General features: G+C 42.5%; 1 protein-coding gene across 2 annotated transcripts in view; it reads left to right on the top strand.

Annotated features, from left to right (window-relative positions):
- Positions 1-27,095, top strand: part of LOC124718906 (PHD finger protein 14) — a 173,349-nt gene that overhangs the window by 98,634 nt on the left and 47,620 nt on the right. For both annotated transcript variants that reach the window (XM_047244553.1, XM_047244554.1), the window contains exons 12-14: positions 3,431-3,590; positions 12,132-12,300; positions 14,272-14,538. In XM_047244553.1, coding sequence (XP_047100509.1) covers positions 3,431-3,590; positions 12,132-12,300; positions 14,272-14,538 — 596 coding nt within the window. The remainder of the gene's footprint in view (positions 1-3,430; positions 3,591-12,131; positions 12,301-14,271; positions 14,539-27,095) is intronic.

The following is a 27,095-nucleotide window of genomic DNA, read 5'->3' as shown; positions in this document are numbered from 1 at the left end:
TCTCAGGTTTGTGAAAAAGGTCAAACGGTGTATAGTGTGCTGACAGATTAGGTGACCTCAGATATTTTGTACAGACCGGGACTGAAAATGGAAGACACAGACAGAAAATCTTTGTATTCACTGTATTTCAGAAGACTTTAAAGTGAGTAGCTTATTCCCTCTTTTTGCATTGCAAACAGTGTGCACGACTTTGTTTCCATTTTAGGAGTGCCAATTCCAGCATACTCGAGCTATTTGGACAGTGGGATAAATATGCAGTCACCAATTGTAGTGCTAAGTTTAGCACATAATTCTGACAAATTTGGCCGACGTCGGTCATAATGAGGCAATCTGCCAAAAATGCAGATGTCCTCTGAAGAATTGGGAACAGATTCAAATTTATTTATTATTTAATTTTTTTTACGAGTGAAGAGTTTGATTATTTTACTCATTTCCTCGACTACATACAGTTTGAGAAGTGAATTGATATGTGATAATGAAATGTAAAGACAATGAACCAAAGAAGTCGGATGTAAGTTGCACACAGAGATGATCTGCTATATGAAATTTACAGTTTTGTCAGTATTTTGTTGCATATGTGTGATCTACTGCAAGTGAGCTCAGTCTGACTCGCCGCTCCAAAGACTGCTAAGGAAGGGAGAGGGGATTAGAGAGAGAGGCCCGAGGGGTTTGGGAGGGAGGAAAAGAGGCAAGCTACAGGAATGAGAGTAGACGGACAGTGACGTCGTGCCCCGAGTTTTCCACACCGAAACCGGTTGTGCTTGAGCCGTAGAAAAGATTCACCCTTCAGATATCCAGTTTTCAACATTCCTATTCTCTCGTAAATCAGACAATATAATAACTATACTGCTCAACAGAGAGTTCCCATAGAATTCTAGTATTTTTCTTCTCGATTCTCTCGTGTTTTATTGAATTGTGTGTACTAAAATAAAATGCTATTTCTGTAACACACATTTTTTATCTTTTAAGTGGACAACAATCGTGTTCCTATCGCATTCTTGTATTTTTTAATGCCATTTAAAACGACCTCGAATTATGCCAGTTTATGGCCAGGTACGGAACGGTAGGAGGGCAGTGCAGACAGTGTCAAATGTCGTGCAGTGGCTCTATGTTCCCCCCAGCACGGTGTCGACATCCGAAAGTGAGAGGCACTTCCTCGACAGTACCGTGCAGCTGAATGTCAGACGGGAAGTGGTGAAGCGAGAAAGGAGAGAACGGAGGCACCGGTCCCGAGGCCAAACCGCACGTCGACAGATCAGATCCGTGAAAAGATTTCCACGTACTGTACAGTCCCTCACCGATACAAAACGACACACGAAGCTCTCTCTCAATCTCTCGTTCAAAAATATACAGTGTATCATAGTTGCGATGTTGTTGTGGTCTTCATTTCTGAGACTGATTTCATGCAGTGTATTCATCTCTTGGTCTCCCACTATGATTTTTACCCTCCACGCTGCCCTCCAATACTAAACTGGTGATCCCTTGATACCTCAGAACATGTCCTACCAACCGATCCCTTCTTCTAGTCAAGTTGTGCCCAAACTCCTCATCTCCCCAATTCTATTCAATACCTCCTCATTAGTTATGTGATCTACCCACCTAAACTTCAGCATTCTTCTGTAGCAACACATCTCGAAAGCTTCCATTCTCTTCTTGTCCAAACTATTTATTGTCCACATTTCACTTCCATACATGGCTACACTCCATACAAATACTTTCAGAAACAACTTCCTGACACTTAAATCTATACTCGATGTTAACAAATTTCTCTTCTTCAGAGACGCTTTCCTTGCCATTGCCAGTCTACATTTTATATCCTCTCTACTGCGACCATCATCAGTTATTTTGCTCCCCAAATAGCAAAACTCCTTTACTAGTTTAAATGTCTCATTTCCTAATCTAATTCCCTCAGCATCACCCGATTTAATTCGACTACATTCCATTATCCTCGTTTTGCTTTTGTTGATGTTCATCTTATACCCTCCTTTCAAGACACTGTCCATTCCGTTCAACTGCTCTTCCAAGTCCTTTGCTGTCTCTGACAGAATTACAATGTCATCAGTGAACCTCAAAGTTCTTATTTCTTCTCCGTGGATTTTAATACCTACTCCGAACTTTTCTTTTGTTTCCTTTACTGCTTGCTCAATATACAGATTGAACAACATCGGGGAGAGGCTACAACCCTGTCTCACTTCCTTCCCAACCACTGCTTCCCTTCCATGCCGCTCGACTCTTGTAACTGCCATCTGGTTTCTGTACAAATTGTAAATAGCCTTTTGCTCCCTGTATTTTACCCCTGCCACCTTCAGAATTTGAAAGAGAGTAATCCAATCAACATTGTCAAAAGCTTTCTCTAAGTCTACAAATGCTAGAAACGTAGGTTTGCCTTTCCTTAATCTTTCTTCTAAGATAAGTCGTAGGGTCAGTGTTGCCTTATGTGTTCCAACATTTTTACAGAATCCAAACTGATCTTCCCCAAGGTTGGCTTCTACCAGTTTTTCCATTCGTCTGTAAAGAATTCACGTTAGCATTTTGCAGCTGTGACTTATTAAATTGATAGTTCGGTAATTTTCACACCTGTCAACACCTGCTTTCTTTGGGATTGGAATTATTATATTCTTCTTGAAGTCTGAGGGTATTTCGCCTGTCTCATACATCTTGCTCACCAGATGGTAGAGTTTTGTCAGGACTGGCTCTCCCAAGGCCATCAGTAGTTATAATGGAATGTTGTCTACTCCGGGCTCCTCGTTTCATTCCTCAGAGCTACCCATTCTTCTTCTACATTATTTCTTTCTCCCATTCCTGTCAATTGTTCCCTTATTGTGTCCCTGAAACTCTGCACAACCTCTGGTTCTTTCAGTTTTAATCTACAGTTCATAACCAATAGATTGTGGTCAGAGTCCACATCCGCCCCTGGAAATGTCTTACAATTTAAAACCTGGTTCCTAAATCTCTGTCTTACCATTATATAATTTATCTGATACCTTTTAGTATCTCCAGGATTCTTCCATGTATACAACCTTCTTTTATGATTCTTGAACCAAGTGTTAGCTATGATTAAGTTATGCTCTGTTCAAAATTCTACCAGACGGCTTCCTCTTTCATTTCTTAGCCCCAATCCATATTCACCTACTATGGTTCCTTCTTTCCCTTTTCCTACTCTGGAATTCCAGTCACCCATGACTATTAAATTTTCGTCTCCCTTCACTACCTGAATAATTTCTTTTATCTCATCATACATTTCATCAATTTCTTCGTCATCTGCAAAGCTAGTTGGCATATAAACTTGTACTACTGTAGCAGGCATGGGCTTCGTGTCTATCTTGGCCACAATAATGCGTTTTTCAATTAGTTGCGGTACTTGTAACATAAATAAATAAAAATGACTCATATTGCCTATAGTCTGACGTATGTGTGGTTGTCGGTCCAGAGGGCAGCGGCAGCCTGCCGCTGAACGAGTGTGGGACGTGCCGGCAGACGACGGACCAGCACCTACTGGCCAAGTGCGACACGTGCCACCTGTTCTACCACCTGGGCTGCCTCAACCCGCCCCTCACCCGCATGCCCAAGAAGACCAAGCTCATGGGCTGGTAAGTACTCGTAAAAGTGAACGTACTGCGGACGCGAGGTCAGTGTGACACTCCGGTAAGGGTCTGACTGGGCATCCGAGACCGGAGTCGGAAAAATATGTATAACGGTAAGGCAGTCACTTCCAAACCGTATTTTGTTCTGGAGGCAGATGTGGACTCTGACCAAAACTTATTGGTTATGAACTGAAGATTAAAACTGAACCAGTTGCTGAAAGGTACAAAATTGAGGAGATGGTACCTGGGAAAATTGAACAAACTAGTGAAACTTCCTGGCAGATTAAAACTGTGTGCCGGACCGAGACTCGAACTTGGGACCTTTGCCTTTCGTGGGCAAGTGCACTTGCCCGCGAAAGGCAAAGGTCCCGAGTTAGAGTCTCGGTCCGGCACACAGTTTTAATCTGCCAGGAAGTTTCATATCAGCGCACACTCCGCTGCAAAGTGAAAATCTTATTCTCGGAACGAACTAGTGTTTGTGTGAGTTTTGGAGGAAGCATTGACAGTGTTTGACTGAAGCAGGGGAGAGGAATATATTAGAAGAGAAATAGATACACTATGTGATCAAAAGTATCCAGACACTCCCCAAGTCATACGCTTTTCATATTAGCCGCATTGTGCTGCCACCTACTGCCAGCTACTCAATATTGGCGACCTCAGTAGCCATTAGACATCGTAAGAGAGCAGAATGGGGCACTCCACGGAACTCGTGGACTTCAAATGTGGTCAGGTGATTGTGTGTCATGTGTGTCATTTGTCTGTATGTGAGATTTCCACACTCCTAAACATCCCTAGGTCCACTGTTTCTGATGTGATAGTCAAGTGGAAATGTGAAGGGACACGTACAGCACAAAAGCGTACAGGCCGACCTCGTCTGTTGACTGACAGAGATTGCCGACAATTGAAAAGGGCCGTAGTGTGTAGCACGCAAACATCTATCCAGACCATCACAAAGGAATTCCAAACTGCATCAGGATCCAGTGCAAGTACTATGACAGTTAGGCAGGAGGTGAGAAAACTTGGATTTCGTGGTCGACCGGCTGCGCGTAAGCCACACATCATGCCGGTAAATGCCAAATGACGCCTCGCTTGGTTTAATGGCTGTAAACATTGGACAATCGAACAGTGGGAAAACGTTGTGTGGAGTGACAAATCACTGTACACTGTGTGGCAATCCGATGACAGGGTGTGGGTATGGCGGATGCCCGGTGAACATCATGTGCCAGCGTATTTAGTGCCAAAAGTAAAATTCGGAGGCTGTGGTGTTACGGTGTGGTCGTGTTTTTCATGGAGGGGGCTTGTGCCCCTTGTTGTTTTGCGTGGCACTATCAGAGCTCAGGCTTACATTGATGTTTTAAGCACCTTCTTGCTTCCCACTGTTGAAGAGCGATTAGGGGATGGCGATTGCATCTTTAGACACGATCGAACACGTGTTCATAATGCACAGCCTGCGATAGAGTGGTTATGCGACAATAATGTCCCTGTAATGGACTGCCCTGCGCAGAGTCCTGACCTGAATCCTATAGAACATGTTTGGGATGTTTTGGAATGCTGACTTTCTGTCAGGTCTCACCGACTGACATCGATACCTCTCCTCAGTGCAGTACTCCGTGAAGAATGGGCTGCAATTCCCGAAGAAACCTTGCAGCACGTGATTGAACTTATGCCTGTGAGAGTGAAAGCTGTCATCGAGGCTAAGGGTTCGCCAACACTGTACTGAATTCCAGCATTACTGATGGAGGGTGCCACAAACTTGTAAGTCATTTTCAGCCATGTGTCTGGATACTTTGGACGATATAGTGTAGCTTCGAGAGATGAAATAGCTAATAGGTAAAAAGACAAGGACCAATAGACATCTTTAGATGAAATGGGGAAAATATAGTAATGCTGCAAAATAGGCAAAAGGGTACACAAGTGTCTAAAATAACATATTGACAGAAAACACAAAACGGCTAGTCAGGAATTGCTCGAGGACAAACGTAATGCTGTAAAAGTATGAGACACTAGGGGAAAGATAGGTGCCACCAGTAGGAAAATTACAGAGAAAAAAAGCAGCTGTATGGATATGAAGAGGTCAGATGGCAAGCCAGTATTCAGCAAAGAAGAGAAAGCCAAAAGATGGAACGAGTACATAAGAAGAGTTGTACAAAGAAAATAAGTTCGAGGCAGTATTATAGAAAACGAAGTAGCAGTACACAGAGGTGAGATGCGAGGTACAATACTGCGAGACAGATTTGACAGAGCACTGAAAAAGCTAAGTCACTCCTAGTTCTGTCAAAATTACTGAGATCTTGGGGAGAGCCAGCTACAACAGAAGTATTCCACTGGGGTGTGTGATACGAGACAGGCGAAATGCCCCCAGACCTTGAGAAGAATGTAATAATTCTAATTCTGAAGAAGAAAAGTGCTGTCAGGTGTAAATATTACTGAGCTATCAATTGAACAAGTCACAGTTGCAAAATACTTTTGTAAAATATTGACAGAAAATGAGAAGTGTGGTAAAAGCCGACCAGCTGGAAGATCGGGTCTGGTTCCCGAGAAACGGAGGAACACGTGGAGCGATACTGACTCACTATTTATCTCAAAAGATAAGTTGGAAAAAGCCAAACAAAAATATATGGTTTGTAGGTTAGGGAAAGGTTTTGACAATTTTGATTGCAATACACTGTTTGGAATTCTGAAATTATCAGAGAGAAAATACAGGGTGTGAAAGTCTGAGTAGGAAGAAACAGTCTAGGTTGCAAAGACAGCTGTCATTGTAACCTAGACTGTTTCTTCGTTCCAAAAATATGTTACAGTCAACTCACCGTGGCTGTAGAGTGGGAGGATTCGTACAGGAAGTGAAAGGTTATCCACAATTTGTGCAGAAACGATACTGTACATACAGGGTGTTACAAAAAGGTACGGCCAAACTTTCAGGAAGCATTCCTCACACACAAAGAAAGAAAATATGTTATGTGGACATGTGTGTGTCCGGAAACGCTTACTTTCCGTGTTAGAGCTCATTTGATTACTTCTCTTCAAATCACATTAATCATGGAATGGAAACACACAGCAACAGAACGTACCAGCGTGACTTCAAACACTTTGTTACAGGAAATGTTCAAAATGTCCTCCGTTAGCGAGGATACATGCATCCACCCTCCGTCGCATGGAATCCCTGATGCGCTGATGCACTGATGCAGCCCTGGAGAATGGCGTATTGTATCACAGCTGTCCACAATACAAGCACGAAGAGTCTCTACATTTGGTACCGGGGTTGCATAGACAAGAGCTTTCAAATGCCCCCATAAATGAAAGTCCAGAGGGTTGAGGTCAGGAGAGCATGGAGGCCACAGAATTGGTCCGCCTCTACCAATCCATCGGTCACCGAATCTGTTGTTGAGAAGCGTACGAACACATGCAGGAGCTCCATCGTGCATGAACCACATGTTGTGTCGTACTTGTAAAGGCACATGTTCTAGCAGCACATGTAGAATATCCCGTATGAAATCATGATAATGTGCTCCATTGAGCGTAGGTGGAAGAACAAACTAAAATGAGCTCTAACATGGAAATTAAGCATTTCCGGACACATGTCCACATAACATCTTTTCTTTATTTGTGTGTGAGGAATGTTTCCTGAAAGTTTGGTCGTACCTTTTTGCAACATCCTGTATAAGAGTAGAAGAGCTTGGGAGGAAGTTGTAAAATGTGTCTGTTTTTGAAGGAGAGTTCTAGTAGGAGTATAACAACTTCTTTATTGTCCTTCCGGAAACCAAAAAACGAATCGTCACGATTTACAATTACAAATTAACCAAATTCCGACCAAAATACAGTTCTATGGATGTGGCTCCAAATAACTCGTTGGAGCCGCAACTAAACACTGAACTGACCAACATTCAAAGAGCTGTTTTGCTATGCAAAAGCCTACTTCAAGGCATTACACCGTCGTCACCGACGGTCCGTCGTCGAGAGTGCAACTGAGGGACTGCGATCGGTCGGTGCACAAATCGGCCAGCTCTGGATGTCGGGAACTGTCTACAGTGGTTCCTAGGTTCCTTAACTAGCTATTCTCCAGGAAGAGATGTGCTGCCCTGTTGTAACTGGTGACCGGATGTCACCTGGCAAAGTATCTGGTGGTCCCTCGGTGTACCTTGTGGTGATCTCAAAAAGCCCACGTGGCTGCTACAGACCGTGCGAATATCGCTTTCCCCGATTTGCATGTTACAGCCGTCTCGTGTGCTGTGGCCGGTGTCCTAGGACACTGTAGCAGAAGTCACTGTTCGACGAGTGACTGAGACGGTGTTGTAGCCTATCACTCACATTTTCCAATCTGCACATTGATCGAATAATAAGTGGAACAGAATTAGAATCCCACGGAGAAGAAGTGGAAACTTTAAGGTTTTCCGGTAACATTTATACTGCACAGACAGCGAAGAGCACGGAACATCAGCTGAAAGGAATGGGTACTGTCTCAAAAAGCAGTTATGAGGGGAATACAAGTAAAAGTAAGTAAATATTAATGGGATACAGTTGAATTAAGTTCTGTGATGCCGAGAAATTAGATTGTAACCTACGTGCTGAAAGTGGTGCAGGAGATGTAAAATGTAGATTGGCAACAGAAAAAAGAGAAGTACCTATGCATCTGATATAAAAGTAAGCAATATAAAATCTCTTTCCAAAAGTACTTATTTGATGTGTACCTTCGTACAGAAGTGAAATGTGGACGATAAACAGTACGGAGAAGAAAATAGGTGCTTATGAAATGAGGTGACATGGAAGAATGCCAAACATGGGGCAAGTATATTGAGTAACTAATGAGGAGTTATCAAATAGAATTGGGGAGAAAAGAGCTATACGCCGCAAGCTGGTGTCGAGAGGACACATTTTGAGGCACAGAGAAATATTTTGTTCGTGACGGAGGGAAGTGTGGGAAGCAAGAATTGTAGGGCAAGACGGAGGCACAAATACAGTAAGCAGGTCGAAATGGACATCGGTCGCAGGAGTCGTTCGGAAGTGAAGAAGCCTGCGGAGTGTAGAGTAGTGTTAAGAGCTTTCTCTGTTGTCTGCCCTGCAGTTATTTATTTACTTCTGTACATATTATTTAGGTGTTTTCTTTTTATGTCAACTGTTGCTCCCCCATTGGGGAAGAATCTACGAGTCGACTTACCTAGGGAGGGCATCACAGATTGGTTACTGAGTGGCAGTACAGAGGCACTACAGGGACGAGTTGAGTGTTGTGGCAGTTCTGGAAGCCTACAGTCTCGTTGGTGACAAAATAAGAAAAAAAAATGTTGTTCAATCAAAGATTACCATTAGCCTTTACTTCCCAAGCAACATCCAAAAACAAAATAGAAATACGAGAAAATTATACTTCTGGGCCAGGTATCCTGCTGGACCAGCTATCCTTTAGATAGGCATTTTTTTGTATTTTATAGATTATACTTACAATCACTGCAAGATTAAGATGATAATAACAAAAAGTTTACAATTTGCTTGAGGTCGGATGGGGAGTTGTACGTATTGTTCGAAAAAAAATCAATAATAATAGTAATAATTGAGTGTGTGAATAAACCGTAGGAGATTACAGGTAAGGTATTGACCAGGAGAACAGAAGGCACAAGTCTCATTAGGGAAGCGACACCAGTATGGAAGTCGTACGAAACGGGTGGAGGTGAAGGGCAAAAATAGCAAGAGTGTGACCGGACCCATCTTGTGAGGGAAGAAGGAGAATAAGAAGAGCATTCTGTGAAGAAGTATAAGAATTGGGAGTGATTCAGAGAATGAAGACTACTGCTGAAAGAGGAAAGTACGTAAGAAGCGAAGGCAGTAGTGTTATCATTTCCCATAGACAGCTGGGATAGTCACATAAAGTATAATGTTATATTTATAACAATAACACCAGAAAACAGTGATGACGTCAGTGATGATGTACAGATGTGAAACAATATTTACTTCTTTTTCATAGCAAAAATAAAAAAATTAGTCTGAAATGTAACACCACTGCAATGTGTTTCATCATTTTCTTTTTCATGCAGTTATGTGCCTCAGCCAAGTGAAGTATGAGCTTCACAATGAGGACACTTCTGTTTTGTGATGCCTTCTGTGTGTGTGTGTGTGTGTCTGTACTGTATTACTTCCTTTTGTATCGTCTCTTGTGTGGGCTTCTCCTTGACCATTTCTCTCACCATGTCATTCCTAATTCTCTCCTTTCCAATAAGTACTGTTCCGCTTCTTTGAAACTTCGTCTCACAAGCCTGTATCCTGTATACCTGCCTTTTCTTTGTTACCTACATTTCCAATCCCTACACAAGTACTGGAGTGTAATGTGCTCAGTATAACATTGTTAGCTTTTTGATGGTGCATCCTTGCTTCCTACACTTTACATTTCCGTTCCACTAATCTTGTAATCGTTTCTTTAGAATTTCCCCTCTAAAACTTGTATCTGTCACTACTCCCACCTTATTCCTCATTCCCTCAGTAACTTCGCACTGGTTTGCATTGAGTTTCAATCTGTACTGTCACCCGACCTCCTCATTTACATTTAATCTTTGTTGTGCCTCACTTTCTACATTTCATCACACTTTCGAATCATCTGCAAACATTTTGCTCTCACTCACTCGTCTCCCATTTGTGCTGGCCGCTCCTGCCTTTATCTCATCCGTAATGGTGTTCTGACTGATCTGTGTCACGTTGTCCTATTTTTACACAACTCACACTTCCTCGACACATTTCCTTTATTCTTCTCCCTATTCCCCTTCTCCAAGTGTTTCCCTTAACACACCACCGCTCGTCTTCTTGTTACTAAATCCCTTCTGTTGTGTGTGTGTGTGTGTGTGTGTGTGTGTGTGCGCGTGTCAGAGCTGCCTTACATAAAAAATTAGATCCACTGTCAACCTCCCCAGTCTAAAGTTCTGTCATTCCTCTCTTGATACTCCCATTACTATCTTTTGTACTGTCTTTCCCAGAGTATTCACCAATACCTCAGCAGTGTGATGCTTCAAAGTAACTTCCCTTACATTTGAGATCTGCAACCGTTCTTAAAAATTGGCACCGTGATTCGCTTTTTCCAATATTCAGATGTCCTTATTTCTTTCGTATCACTCTCATAACCCAATAGAGCCACCTCCACACTTCTTTCATTCAGTCCAGGCACTTTTCCTTCTTTTGTGGACTTTATCGCTCCTCTACGTTTGTCCGGGTCAGATCCCTCTCGACTTCTTCCACACCCCCGGTCCCGTCATTTTCCTCTCCCATATTTCTGTTGTGTTGTTGTTGTGGCCTTCAGTCTTGAGACTGGTTTGATGCAGCTCTCCTTGCTACTCTATCCTCTGCAAGTTTCTTCATCTCCCAGTACTTACTGCAACCTACATCCTTCTGAATCTGCTTTGTGTATTCATCTCTTGGTCTCCCTCTATGATTTTTACCCTCCACGCTGCCCTGCAATACTAAATTGGTGATCCCTCGATGCCTCAGAACATGCCCTACCAACCGATCCCTTCTTCTAGTCAAGTTGTGCCACAAACTCCTCTTCTCCCCAATTCTATTCAAAACCTCCTCATTAGTTATGTGATCTACCCATCTAATCTTCAGCGTTCTTCTGTAGCACCACATTTCGGTAGCTTCTATTCTCTTCTTGTCTAAACTATTTATCGTCCATGTTTCACTTCCATACATGGCTACAGTCCATACGAATACTTTCAGAAATGACTTCCTGACACTTAAATCTATACTCGACGTTAACAAATTTCTCTTCTTCATAAACGCTTTCCTTGCCATTGCCAGTCTACATTTTATATCCTCTCTGCTTCGACCATCATCAGTTATTTTGCTCCCCAAGTAGCAAAACTCCTATACTACTTTAAGTGTCTCATTTCCTAATCTAATTCCCTCAGCATCACCCGACTTAATTCGACTACATTCCATTCTCCTCGTTTTGCTTTTGTTGATGTTTATCTTATATCCTCCTTTCAAGACACTGTCCATTCCGTTCAACTGCTCTTCCAAGTCCTTTGCCGTCTCTGACAGAATTACAATGTCATCGACGAACCTCAAAGCTTTTATTTCTTCTCCATGGATTTTAATACCTACTCCGAACTTTTCTTTTGTTTCCTTCACTGCTTGCTCAATGTACAGAATGAATAACATCGGGGAGAGGCTACAACCCTGTCTCACTCCCTTCCCAACCACTGCTTCCCTTTCATGTCCCTCCACTCTTATAACTGCCATCTGGTTTCTGTACAAATTGTAAATAGCCTTTCACTCCCTGTATTAGGGTTAAGCGTTTAGTATTCCATCCAATCCACATCTCCCCGAGTTCCTGTACGTTCTCAGCTTCCTTTCTCCATTTATTTGTGTTCCGGACATTTTCCACTGTGCTTCTCTTCGTAGCCTTGACCGTTCCGCAAAGGATCTTCTTACTCCTGTCGGTGCCCTCGTCTGTCAGTTTTGTCCGTTCGTCCGTTCATTTCCTCTGACAGTGATCAGTTAAAAGAGTCACCGGTATTACTTCACACGTTTGCTTCACTCGACCAATTTATACTGTCAGTCGTAACCTGTTTGCAGGCAGTGCTCGGAGTGTGACAAGGAGTCTTCCGGTTCGGAGGTGGAGTGTGTGGACACAGACGCTCCTCGCAAGCTGCGCCACAAGGACGCGTCGGGAGGCAGCTCCGGCGGCCGTCAGTCGTCGGCAGAGCCCGGAGCCGGCTCTTCTGACCCGCAGGTCACTCCCAAGGTGAGTGGCCGGCCAGGAAATGAAAGATATAGAAAACTAAAAGGGAGTGAAGAAAGGGATAGTTACTGTGAAGAATTGTCGAGACCGGAGGAACTGACGTAAATTGAGACCAGGTGGGTGGGAGAACCGAAGACGTGCTGTAATGCCAGCTCCCATCTGTGGGGTTCGGAGAAACTGGTGTGTGGAGTAAAAATCCATATGGCATGTGCAGTGCTATTGGCTGGCTATGTCACATGTCCTATGTTACGAATATCTGCTGTCATCGGCCGGCCGGCGACATAATGTGACATGAGCTATGATTGGCAATCTCATTTCAGTGCTGTATTTTGTGGAATTCATGTTTATACTTTGTAATATTAAATGTGCAGTGCAAATGTTTCCAGAATGAGAATTTCACTCTGCAGCGGAGTGTGCACTGATATGAAACTTCCTGGCAGATTCTGGAAACATCCCCCAGGCTGTGGCTAAGCCATGTCTCCGCAGTATCCTTTCTTTCAGGGGTGCTAGTTCTGCAAGGTTCGCAGGAGAGCTTCTGTAAAGTCTGGAAGGTAGGAGACAAGATACTGGCAGAAGGATAGCTGTGAGCACCGGATGTGAGTCATGCTTCGGTAGGTCAGATTTTAGAGCACTTGCCCGCGAAAGGCAAAGGTCCCAAGTTCGAGTCTCGGTCGGGTGCACAGTTTTAATCTGCCAGGAAGTTTCAGTGTAAATGTTGCCACCAGTCAAAGATATTTCTAAAATGCGTTGTTTTTTGCTGGGTTTCCTAAAGTGCTGAGAAGTTCTATGCCAGTGTATAAATCCTCCACCATTTGATAGATCGACAAGTTTTGCAACTCCGAGGGAGTCATTTAATACAGAAACAGTGTCGTTGCACCAGGAATATTGTGTACTTTCATCTGGGAAAAAGACTATTTTCACCTGAGGATAAGCTTGTTTTTAACTGGGAAATCCAGGAATATTTTTTTTCGCGGCCGCGTATAGACAGTGCAACGGAGCCATTAGTGAAAGATCGTATAGTGCTGCTGATCCTGTATGACAAATGGTCTGTGCATATTAGGAACATTAGAGGCCTACTACACATGCGTGAGAAACAGCTGCTGCTGCTACTTTCTTTTCTGTGGAAGAATTGCCATCCACTATAACGTGCTGAGTTCTGTCTGTTAAATATCCATTGAGCCGATCAGATACCTTCGTACGACCGTATCTAAGTTTGAGCTGACAGCACAGCACAGTATTGAACACCTTACGGAAATCGGGAGGATTGAATTTACATTTACTATTTCGAGTACAAATAAAGCGAGCTTTGTTTTGTACAAGTGGTTTTTTCATGAATCTGTAACAATCGTATGAGAGAAACTTGTTTTTCACCAGGAATGTCACAGTATCCTACAGGATCCTGCAACAGGTAGGCATTACTGATTCTGTGCATCTGTTCTTTTACCCTTTTTGTGAATAGCAATAATCTGTGCCCTTTTTCCAGTCACGCAGGACATTCACTGCCCATGTATCATAACTTATTGTGTAATAGTATTATAAGAAGAAAAGTTACTATTTGTCATATAGCGGAGATGCTGAGTCGCTGATGGGCATAACAAAAAGACTCTCACAATTAAAGCTTTCAGCCACGGGCCTTAGACAACACACACACACACACACACACACACACACACACACACACACACACGCGCTCGCGCAAACGCAAACGCAAACGCAAACGCAACTCACACACATGGCTGCAGTCTCAGGCAACTGAAACCACACTGTTGTTGCCTGAGACTGCAGTTGTGTGTGTGAGTTGCTTTTGTTTGATTTGTAACTTATTGTGTATAATCCTGGCTGGAAACTTGTATGTTCACTTGTCAAAATTTTGTTGAAAGATAACCCTGTTCTTTGTACACTGCTTCATGGCTGTCCTGTCAGAATGGCATCTCTGTGAAAGCGGGTTGCCGTAACTTTCGTCTGCACACCCAGGTGACGATCAAGCCGCTGGATCCCCAGCTGTACGAGGCGGCCGAGGTAGCGGTGGCAGACGGTGAGGGGGCGGACGGCAGCAGCACCGCAGTGCCGACGGGACGGACAGGGAAGAAGCGCCGCCGCGAGAAGCACCACCGCTACTCGCCCGACGGGGAGCCGCGCGAGCACAAGCGGAAGCGCAAGCGCAAGAGCTTCGAGATGGACAACCCGGACCAGCCGTCGCCGCCGCTCGCCCAGGGGGAGGCGCCCCGCATCAAAATAAAGGTGTGTTTCGTCCCCACTCTTCATCTGAAATACTGACTGTTCCTTTCTTCATCTATCGTGTATTGGTTGTAGCTTTCTTATTTCTGCAGTTTTCGTCTTCCACCTCGAGCAGCTCTCACCTGTGAACACGCTTTTGCGCCAATCTTTCCTCGTGCCCTGCACAGTACCTGTCGTACTTTTCTGTTGTGCTATCTGAGTCCCTAAGTCTGTAAAATACAGCCAGCGAAAGGCTGTTTACAATTTGTACAGAAACCAGATGGCAGTTATAAGAGTCGAGGGGCACGAAAGGGAAGCAGTGGTTGGGAAGGGAGTGGGACAGGGTTGTAGCCTCTCCCCGATGTTATTCAATCTGTATATTGAGCAAGCAGTAAAGGAAACAAAAGAAAAATTCGGAGTAGGCATTAAAATCCACAGAGAAGAAATAAAAACTTTGAGGTTCACTGATGACATTGTAATTCTGTCAGAGACAGCAAAGGACTTGGAAGAGCAGTTGAATGGAATGGACAGTGTCTTGAAAGGAGGATATAAGATGAACATCAACAAAAGCAAAACAAGGATAATGGAATGTAGTCAAATTAAGTCGGGTGATGCAGAGGGAATTAGATTATGAAATGAGACACTTAAAGTAGTAAAGGAGTTTTGCTATTTGGGGAGCAAAATAACTGATGATGGTCGAAGTAGAGAAGATATAAAATGTAGACTGGCAATGGCAAGGAAAGCGTTTATGAAGAAGAGAAATTTGTTAACATCCAGTATTGATTTAAGTGTCAGGAAGTCCTTTTGAAAGTATTTGTATGGAGAGTAGCCATGTATGGAAGTGAAACGTGGACGATAAATAGTTTGGACAAGAAGAGAATAGAAGCTTTCGAAATGTGGTGCTACAGAAGAATGCTGAAGATTAGATGGGTAGATCACATAACTAATGAGGAGGTATTGAATAGAATTGGGGAGAACAGGAGTTTGTGGCACAACTTGACAAGAAGAAGGGACCGGTTGGTAGGGCATACTCTGAGGCATCAAGGAATCACCAATTTAGTATTGGAGGGCAGCGTGGAGGGTAAAAATCATAGAGGGAGACCGAGAGATGAATACACTAAGCAGATTCAGAAGGATGTAGGCTGCAGTAGGTACTGGGAGATGAAGAAGCTTGCACAGGATAGAGTAGCATGGAGAGCTGCATCAGACCAGTCTCTGGGCTGAAGACCACAACAACAACAACAACAAGTCTGTGATCACTTCTCATTTCATTTTCTTAAAATCGTACAGTCACTTCTTTTGATCTTCCTCTCAGTTCCTCTGTTCTGGGCCCATTATCTATCTGATTATTTTTTGTCTCTATCCTCTTCCTACTCTACATTCTTCCCGTGTCACCGTTTTGACCACATATAATATTACATTATTTACTGTTGCCTTGAAGCATCTGATCTTCGCTTCTGTCAATATCACCTTTCTGCTGCCTTCAATAATGCAACATGTTCTCCTTATCTCGAGTGCACTGTCTTCCATCCCTTCACTTCCCTCGTTTCTTCTAGACGTACAGTAGATTCTCTCAGGTACACAAATTTGTCCACATTTTCACGGCAGTTTTTAGCGCCTTTAGATTTCCAGTGGTGTCAATTACCCCAGTCCTGCCCATCTCTCTGTCTCACTTTCCACCCTCCCTCCCTGCCCTCCTTCAACTACTGCATTGTCTTCTGCCTCACTGTGGTACACTGTCTGAGAAGAGAACGTAATCCATCTGTGCTCTGATATCCTCCTTATCCCTTATGTGTGCCCCCCTGTGTCTGATCAATTTATCTGATGAAGTGCTGTACAAAATTGATACCTCCTAGACAACTGTACACAGCGGAACCCCTCCTTCCTCAAATCTAAGATAGGAAAACTAAATTACATTTTCTGCCAGGGAATTGACAAACTTATATTGTACCCTGTAATAAGGAATATCCACATGCACCACTCCTGAAAACTGTTAGTGTGTGTTGAGAATGTAATGGAAATTATAAAATACAAAACTGCAATAATTTGAACTGTCTTTCATGTACCCTGCTGACTTTCCACGCTAAGTTGAGGTGTTTACTCATTAACACAGGGATGGAAGTGTGAAGTCAGAATTCGTTTAGGGCGAGTTCATCTTTCGTTGCATCCAGCCCCATTAGATAATTAAAGAGACCCGTGCATAACGAGTTTACCAAATTATCATTGAGACATCCTGTGAGAGCTCACGATAAGAAAAGCAATACCTTACATAAAAATAAATTGTGTCCTCTTATCAAAATTAATGCTTTATGAGAGGATGACCTTGACTGTGAAAATTTTTGCAAAAAATATTTTGTCACAGAGGAGAATATTTCATCGGAACAAACTGATACAGATATTGCCAAGATGAGCTCGCTTAGCAGAGGAGATTGTATATGTCCATGTAGGAGGAACAGTGCATCTCACTTTACCTGCAATGTCAAAACAAGTAACGGGACTAGGTTTGGTGAGATAAAGACTGAAGTGCTGGCACCACCCAGTGTTTCCAAATGTAGTAGTATTATACTATTGTGGAGAGTAGCTCTGGTGGGTCCAGTTCAGTTGCAGTGGGAAAACCATAGAAAATCTTTGATTAGAATATTGTTATAAATTTATTCTAATAGTGAACCATAAGTTTTAATGAAAGAGCAGGCTCTGTTGAAGAAAGAAACTAAAACAGTAGTAAATTTTAGTCTTTCATCTGACCAACAGTCTGCAATTTGAATTCTTCTTGTGGAGTTTTCAAACAGTAGGTTACATATATACTATTTGAGGTCAACGGCTTCTCCTTTGTTTATCTGACTGCAGTAACCACGTTATCACATCCACATCTGCAAATAATTAAATTATTATATTTTTCTCTTTTCTTTTCCGTGTTAAATTAGTAATTAGTTTTTTGCAGAAATACTGTTACTTACTGCAGACAAATTTACACTTGTATTCCACTTCCTAATACTTCATCTAATACCCTAGACTCCTCTTTCACTCCTCACTTTTACCATATAAACAGATATCACGTCCACACACAGTAGATGCTACGTCTACCTGTATTTACCAACTCCCAGTAGATACTATGCCTTTTCTCAAAGGACTAGCACGGCACATGTAAATATATACTTGAGCGCGACAAAAATAATGATGCAGAACCATCGCATATCAACAATGTAATGTGTGTATCGACTCAGATGTACATACATCTTTATTCCCCAAATCCCTTGGCGGTTCTGACATCTCTTCAGGTTTCTAATTTGTAATTCTCCTGTTTGTGTTTCAGTGTATCTTTGTGTGTATGTAGATGTGTTTTTTGTGTATCCTGATTCTTTGGCCTACTTATAGGAAATAAGTTGAAGGTTGTTGGGAACCACGGAAAATAAGGAGGACTTCAGCAATAGAAGTATATGCATATGGAAATAGGGAAAGATAGACCGATACTCAGATGAGAAGTAAGAAAGAAAAAAGTATAACTGTTTGCTAAGATCAAAGAAGAGAAAAAAGATAGCCCCAAAGACAGGAAAACCCTTCCCACCTCCACCACGGAAAATAAGAAGGACTTCAGCAATAGAAGTATATGCATATGGAAATAGGGAAAGATAGACCGATACTCATATGAGAAGTAAGGAAGAAAAAAGTATAACTATTTGCTAAGATCAAAGAAGAGAAAAAAGATAGCCCCAAAGACAGGAAAACCCTTCCCATCCCCCTTCCCCAAGATCCCTACTTTGCCGGTACTTGATTGAGAAGCCGAAGGAGGTATGATGTTAAACGTCTCCTACAGAGTGGACACTCTCACCTTCACCTTTGAAGCTCCTGAAGAAAAATCTGAGTAACCCCTATGAAACGGCAGATGGTGAAGAATCAGTCACACTTGTCTGCGAGGGTTGTCTGGAAGGTGCGGTGTGTGTGTGTGTAGTGTTAGTCATGCTTTTACCTACACTACCCACCCCCTTTCAAAATTGATACAAACCCTCCCCATTTACACCACATTACATGAAAGGTATAAAATATTCTATAAAAATAGAAAATTATACACTACAATCAGCTGTCTAGTTATTCAGTTTATAGTATACTTTTATACACATATAACATCTTCTAATTCAGTTCATGTCGCCTTGACATCACTATGTCTCAATAGTACCATCATATTATACTGTCCACTCTTCTTTTGTTACTTATTATCCGTCGGCATTCGTCAATACCTCTACACACAGGTTTGCATGGAAAAACTGGTGAAGAGATTACATACAAAGACTAATTTAGGCAAAAATAAAAACCTAAATATACGTGGATGGCGGAAGAGACCGGTTGGTGAATAGCATTTATATTATATCTTACAAAGGGTAAAAAAATCGTGTTATGTAATATTTCATACAAATTTCCATCTCCTATTAATCTAATATTTCTTGGTAACTCTCAAAGAACAGCTTAGGCAAAACTAGGACCTTACTATACTCTGATACTGGGATTCGAGACCCTCGCTGTCTAGAGTAGAGCGCATGGGTGACTTAAATACTCAAGAACCTCTTCTAATTCTATGTTGATGGCAGGATTTAAGACCAGAGCAGAGCGTGTGGTTGACTTACATCTACATCGGGCACTAATTGTTATGGATGTAACTGCAGATATGTCAAATCGGAATCCAACTGATTTTAGAGAGCATATTATGAAACCACTAATAGATTCTCCAGTTCTGACTCAATATAACAACATAATTTATTCAATTGATTATGTAACGTGGACCATAAGCATACGTAACACCTTTGAGACCACTTATTGCTATTACTACAAGAAGCAGTATGGCCTTGATATTAGTGATTTGCAGCAGCCATAGCTAGTCAGTCAAGTAAAGACAAGGATGGAGAAGCAATAGGACCAGAGGATAGTATAAGAATCCTAGTATAGGTTGAGATTTGAAGGGAATTTTGTGCAGGAAAAGTAATCTCGGAAGGAAAACCGAAAACAACTCGGGAGCCGGCGTCATCACTCCAGCCGTTAACACAGAACGTTAATGTCCCTGGAGGACAGATGTAACTCTGTCCTGACCCCTCACTTGAGCAAATGCAAACTGGTACTTTCGGTTAAATTTTGTGTGAAAGTCTACCCACAACAAAACAATCACCACTTTACTGCGTAACACATCATCAGGTAAAGATATTCGGTTTTCTACCTTGTCATGTACAAGTTTGAATTCCTCGCCCAAGTCGTCTATAACCATGTTAGTGTCATTAGGTTTGGAAAAAGCAACAGTCGCAATGTTTCCAGAGATTATACTCTCAGTAATTTCTCTATCTCTAGTCAGTTCAAAAGGTTCCATCGGACTATTTATGTTTAAAATGTAAAAGTTGACTATTGTTTCTTTAAAATTTTGTTCTACATTATTTACTCGCTAACAGACAATTCGTGTAGTAACAGCTTGTGTACTGACACCTGAAATTTTCCATTGGGTAAAATATTCCGGAGGTAAAATAGTCCCCCTTTCGGATCTCTGGGCGGGGACTACTCAGGAGGACATCATTACCAAAGAAAGAAAACTGGTGTCCTACGGATCGGAGGGAGGAATGACAGATCCCTTAATGGGAAATGTAGGTTAGAAAATTTAAAAAAGTAAATGGATAGGTTAAAGTTAGATATAGTAGGAATTGGTAAAGTTCGGTGACAGGAGGAACAAGACTTCTGGGCAGGTGAATACAGGGTTATAAATACAAAATCAAATAGGGGTAATCCAGGAGTAGGTACAATAATGAATAAAAAAATAGGAGTGTGGGTAAGCTACTACAAACAGCATAGTGAACGCATTATTGTGGCCAAGATAGACATGAAGCCCACGCCTACCACAGTAGTACAAGTTTATATGCCAACTAGCTCTGCAGATGACGAAGAAATTGATGAAATGTATGATGAGATAAAAGAAATTATTCAGGTAGTGAAGGGAGACGAAAATTTAATAGTCATGGGTGACTGGAACTCGATAGTAGGAAAAGGAAGAGAAGAAAATGTAGTAAGTGAATATGGATTGGGGGTAAGAAATGAAAGATGAAGCCACCTTGTAGAATTTTGCACAGAGCATAACTTAATCGTAGCTAACAGTTGATTCAAGAATCATAAAAGAAGGATGTGCATATGGAAGAGGCCTGGAGATACTCAAAGGTTTCAGGTAGATTATATAGTGGTAAGGCAGAGATTTAGGAACCATGTTTTAAATTGCAAGACATTTCCAGGGGCAGATGTGAACTCTGACCACAATCTATTGGTTATGAACTGTAGGTTAAAACTGAAGAAACTGCAAAAAGGTGGTAATTTAAGGAGATGGGACCTGGATAAACTGACAAAACCAAAGGTTGTAGAAAGTTTCAGGGAGAGCATTAGTGAACAATTGACAGGAATGGGGGAAAGAAATACAGTAGAAGAAGAATAGATAGCTTTGAGAGATGAAATAGGGAAGGCAGCAGAGGATCAAGTAGGTAAAAGACCAGGGCTAGTAGAAATCCTTATGTAACATTAGACATATTGAATTTAATTGATGAATGGAGAAAATATAAAAAGCAGTAAATGAAGCAGGGAAAAAGGGATACAAACATTTCAAAAATGAGATTGACAGGAAGTGCAAAATGGCTAAGCAGGGATGACTAGAGGACGAGTGTAAGGATGTAGAGGCTTATCTCACTAGGGGTAAGATAGATACTGCCTACAGGAAAATTAAAGAGACCTTTGGAGATAAGAGAACGACTTGTATGAGTATCAAGAGTTCTGATGAAAACCCAGTTCTAAGCAAAGAAGAGAAAGTAGTTAGTTGGAAAGAGTATATAGAGGGTCTGTACAAGGGTTATGTACTTGAGGGCAATATTATGGAAATGGAAGATGCTGTAGATGAAGATGAAATGGGAGATGCGATACTGCATGAAGAGTTTGACAGAGCACTGAAAGAACCAAGCCAACACAAGGCTCCGGGAATAGACAACATTCCATTAGAACTACTGATAGCCTTGGGAGTGCCAGCTCTGACAAAACTCTACCATCTGGTGAGCAAGATGTATGAGACAGGCGAAATACCCTCAGACTTCAAGAAGAATATAATAATTGCAATCCCAAAGAAAGTAGTTACTGACAGATGTGAAAATTACTGAACTATCAGTTTAATAAGTCGCAGCTGCAAAATACTAACACAAATTCTTTACAGACGAATTAAAAAACTGGTTGAAGCTAACCTCGGGGAAGATCAGTTTGGATTCCGTAGAAATGTTGGAACACGTGAGACAATACTGACCCTACATCTCACCTTAGAAAATAGATTAAGGAAAGGCAAACCTACGTTTTTAGCATTTGTAGACTTAGAGAAAGCTTTTGACAATGTTGAGTGGAATACTCTCTTTCAAATTCTAAAGGTGGAAGGGGTAAAATGCAGGGAGGGAAAGCCTATTTACAATTTGTACAGAAACCAGATGGCAGTTACAAGAGTCGAGCGGCATGGAAGGGAAGCAGTGGTTGGGAAGGAAGTGAGACAGGGCTGTAGCCTCTCCCCAATCTTACTCAATCTGTATATTGAGCAAGCAATAAAGGAAACAAAAGAAAAATTCGGAGTAGGAATTAGAATCCATGGAGAAGAAATAAAAACTTTGAGGTTCGCCGATGACATTGTAATTCTATCAGAGACAGCAAAGGACGTGGAAGAGCAGTTGAACGGAATGGACAGTGTCTTGAAAGGAGGATATAAGATGAACATCAGCAAAACCAAAACGAGGATAATGGAATGTAGTGGAATTAAATCGGGTGATGCTGAGGGAATTAGATTAGGAAATGAGACAGTTAAAGTAGTGAAGGAGTTTTGCTATTTAGGGAGCAAAATAACTGATGATGGTCGAAGTAGAGAGGATATAAAATGTAAACTGGCAATGGTAAGGAAACCATTCCTGAAAAAGAGAAATTTGTTAACATCAAGTAGTTATTTAAGTGTCAGGAAGTTGTTTCTGAAAGTATTTGTACGGAGTGTAGCCATGTATGGAAGTGAAAAGTGGACGATAAATAGTTTGGACAAGAAGAGAGTACAAGCTTTCAAAATGTGGTGCTACAGAAGAATGCTGAAGATCAGATGGGTAGCTCACATAACTAATGAGGAGGTGTTGAATAGGATTGGGGAGAAGAGAAGTTTGTGGCACATCTTGACTAGAAGAAGGGACCGGTTGGTAGGACATGTTTTGAGGCATCAAGGGATCACCAATTTAGTATTGAAGGGCAGCGTGGAGGGTGAAAATCGTAGAGGGAGACCAAGAGATGAATACACTAAGCAGATTCAGAAGGATGTAAGCTGCAGTAGGTACTGGGAGATGAAGAAGCTTGCATGGCATAGAGTAACATGGAGATCTGCATCAAACCAGTCTCAGGACTGAAGACCACAACAACAACAATCGATATTACTTCCTTAGGTGTACCTGCGTTCTCTTTCAAGAAGTTGCTCATCCTGTCTCTGGTTAAAGTCAGTAAATAGTTGATTAATGTGAGTATTCAAAGAATTAGTGAGTTCACTCTTTAAATCTAACCTCAGATTTTCTACCTTATTATTAAGAGAGTCAAATTTGCTGCTTGCCCTTTTAAGGTTTCACGTTGGGCATTTAAACTAGAATGTACTAAACCTATGTCTTTTCTTAGAGCTTCATTCTGAGTATTTGAATCTGTTCTTTGATCATCTAATTTAGCACCTTGGTCATGTAATCTAACATTTAGTTCTTCTCTTAAAGTGGTTGAAATTGCACTCTGTGCATCTAATTTTTCACTCAAAGTCGCGATTTGTACATTTGCAGCTGCCCTTTGCACTTCTAATTTTTCACTTAAAGTGGCACTTATTAACTTTACTAACTCCGTCCAGTCTGGCACTCCCCTCTCGACATCCCCGGCCGTGGCTGGCTCTGAAGTTGTTCCACGTTGTTGTTCCTGATCCATAGTTTTATTGATCTTAGACCCAGTAATCATTTAAACCAAATTCACCACAGAGTGCAATACCTATAATAACAGTTTATTGTGCAATCATCCCCTCAGCTTTACCAAAAAATTATTGTTTTACGCTCACCCGGCGTAGAGTTCTAGCTGTATCAGTGAGTAGATTTGTAATCAGTGCCGGTGGTCAGTACCGGTGCCGGCGGCGTCAAACGTCGGTTTCAGCGTTGTCGACGGCGAGCGGACGCGGAGTTGGCACCGGTGAGCAGCAGCTGGTGCGGTCGGTGTCGGTGGCTGGTTAATGTGTCGGCATTGGCACGATTTACGTGTGTGAAGATGGCTTACTCTCCGCACTCGATCTTCTTATTTGAAATGTTGAGGTCTTCTGTCCAGTTTTCTCCTCTATTACTTTCTCACATCTTTTACAGTGTTGCACATGGAACTTTCTTCCATTTGTTCATTGGACTCGATACGATTTCTGGAAGCAGTTCTCGTATCTTGTTAGGCCTAATATCTTCTTTCCTTTTCAGTTTTCAAATCCCCATTTTCTTCGTGTCCTGTCACTTAGGTCACCACGTTCTAACAGTTTTCAGGCAACAGGAGACGGCGTGGTACTGGGGTGCGAGACACGTATTGTGTGCAGTTGATCTTCTTCTCGGGTCAGACGGCTGTGTCAGTGTTCACAAACTCTTCTTCTCCGAAGACTGTAGCTGGTTAAAGGAATTTCAAAATAGACTCTTCTACTCTTGAAATGAGTCTGTTCTCTCAGGATACTTTTGTTCAACTCTGTTGTATTTTCATCTCTTCAGTAAAACAACTTCACAAGAGCGTCCAACTCTCGCGAGTCAGCCCTGTCTTGGACCGTTAGATACTAACAGATACAATTGCAATATGTGTGGTTTAATAACCACTATAAAACCAGTTCCTGCTTCTCATAAGTCCAGCACCAGAAAATCCATTTTAAATGTCTTTAGTCAATACGTAATTCATTTGTTCACAACAATACAGTTTTTACACCATCAAAGAATAGAGCGTGCTTGCTCCTCGTACTGGACATACAGCTTCTATGGCGCGTGCTGCAAACACTTGTCTGCATCGATTGACCGTGACTATTGCACTTTTTTCCTGATACACATCCGTCCCGCACACACAAAAACTGGCAGCGCGGTAGACAATCTCCACTCTCTCACCCTATTACTTAAAATATCGGGTGTTCGAGGTGGTGGGAAGCTGAGTGTCTCTAGAACTTACACTGAAATTCTGGAGGCACTACACTATTAACGGCTATCAGTCTCGACACTAATATTTTCGTAATTGTCATCTTCAGCGTACGTGGATGTTCACGAGAACGAGATACTGTAACCTCGGGATTTGTGCTGCACGTAACCTGTGGAGTACCTTAAAAATCTTTAAAGTGTACGGGAAGATTTAATCTTGCCGAATTCTGTACCCTCTCACTTGAAGTAGAATTCTGCTGCCGACTCGGCCTACACGTTATTCTCGCTCTTCCTCGCGACTTTCCTGCTCCTCCCCCCCTGCTCCCTGGGTCGTGTTCCTGTGAAAAAAAGACACGGGTACGAGGCCTGTAGCACAAATCTGTCTGCGTCTCATATTCTGGCCGTGTCAGTGACGTTTCTTACTCCTTCACTGGTGGAGCCACTTGTGAAAACAGCCGCAATGTACACTAACCTCGCCGGGACTGCCACACGGCTTCCCACTCGAGTGACTGCCTAACTTCAGGCTGTGGCCAGGAGGAGGCCGGATCACACGGAGACAGAGCACACCTCTCGATATAATGTGGTCCACTGTGTGACCCTCCTCGTCCAGATTCTCGCCCTATGCCCGAATGCGAACTTATTTGAATTGTACCAATGGTAACTGATCCCTACAGTCTCTGCTGTCCCTCTCCTTCTCCCATTCCTGCCTGCCTCTTACCCCACGCCACCTACTCATTCCATCTGTTATTTTCTCTTTCGATCTCCTCTCTCTCAGTAGTTGCCTTCCGTACCTCTGTCCCTTATTCTCAGTCATCACTGTCACCCCTGTACTGTCTTTTCTTCTTTCCATCCTCTCCCCCACCCCTCGCTGCTGCAAAAAATCGTAAGTAAATTCCCCATGCATACCACAGCCTATTCACAAGTTTTCCGGGTTGGTACTACCATTGATAAAGCGAGCTATTGGTCCCAAACTGTTGTTTGGGTCTGTTCAAAAGTAATCTCAATAGCAGGATATAGCTAACTTCCAGTAGCATTATTGCACTGTATTTGTCTGTACCCCTTTACAAGGAGGAAGCTAATGTCAGAGAAGTGAGTTCAAGATATGTACTAAATTTGGAATGAGGATAAGAAGTGCTGTAGCTGTGACATATCGGATACCTATCCGTGTCAGCTCACATCGGGGATCTCCACTGGGGACCTACGTCTTCGATCTCGTTAAGAGCGTCCTGTCGGAAGGATTCGGGATCGGACATCTCGCTGCGTGTGGTAGTGGACAAAATTGTTTTGTGTAGCACTGGCAGATTGGTGCGGAGTGCAAACTGGAAGACTGGAGGGGAGCACTGGCAGGACAGAGGCCTCGATCAGAAGGAGAAAAAAGAGGAAACGAGGAAGGTGACATGGGCACTATGGACGGGCAGAGCCTAAAGGGGGTAGACCGCTTCAAACATATTGGATCAAATGTGGCAAGTAATGGAAATCTGGGTTCTGAACTAGATCACAGAGTGCTAGGGAGATGGAGGAATTGGTAAAGGAAGTCTGGAATTGTCTGTGACAAAAATAAGAATGTCAGAGTCAAGGGAAGGCATATAAGGCCAGCATTATTGTATGTAGGAAACACGCGGGCAACAACCAAAAGATGGATGTACTCGAGATGAAGATGTTGAGATGGATGTGTGGAGTCTCGATTCCAAATGAGGAAATCTACGGAACTCTAAAAGTGTCCGAGAAAGTGCAGGAGATAAAACTCCAACGGTCCAGACGTACCCCGAGAGGAGATCGTATTTTTGTCCTGAGGAGAATGACGGAGATGGCTGTGGAAGGCTCTGGGCAAACAGGAACACTCGAAAAGAGAACGGCGAGCTGCATTTGAGAGGATCAGAGGGAAAAGAACTGACGGATGACACGTGGGACTGAGGAGATTGTGAGAAAGTTACCAGAAGTGTCCACTTTGTGTTAAGTGTGAATAGATGCAGAAGAAGAAAAAAGTTATTTGTATCTCTGTTGTGAAGGATTTTTTTTCCCCCGCCACCTTACCAGCTCTTTATTTCACTGTTCTGGTTTGCTACTTTTACGTCTGCTTGTGGCTTGCACCACCCCTTCTCAGGTCTTCCTCCTAGCACTGTTGTTATGAGTCCAGTTAAAGTGCAAGTGACGCACATCTCGCTAGCACTCTGCCAATATTCTACTGTTTCTCTCTGCAATTATGTCCGAGCTTCCTTTTTCTTCCCACGTATACAGTTCTGCCGAACTCTATTTGAGTATTCCGAAATAATTTCTCCTCCTCATTTTATAAATTTGAACGGCTCGGCGACACTGTAAACTCGTTTCTGCTCTCGTCATGTCTAAAGTTATGCTCTGAGCACACTACCGCTTCGGAGCACTCGATCCACAGTTCCCGTT

This window comes from Schistocerca piceifrons, chromosome 10, assembly GCF_021461385.2.
Source record: "Schistocerca piceifrons isolate TAMUIC-IGC-003096 chromosome 10, iqSchPice1.1, whole genome shotgun sequence".
Lineage (NCBI taxonomy): Eukaryota > Metazoa > Arthropoda > Insecta > Orthoptera > Acrididae > Schistocerca > Schistocerca piceifrons.
Note: the sequence above shows the minus strand (reverse complement) of the source record. Positions and strands in the feature narration are given on the sequence as shown.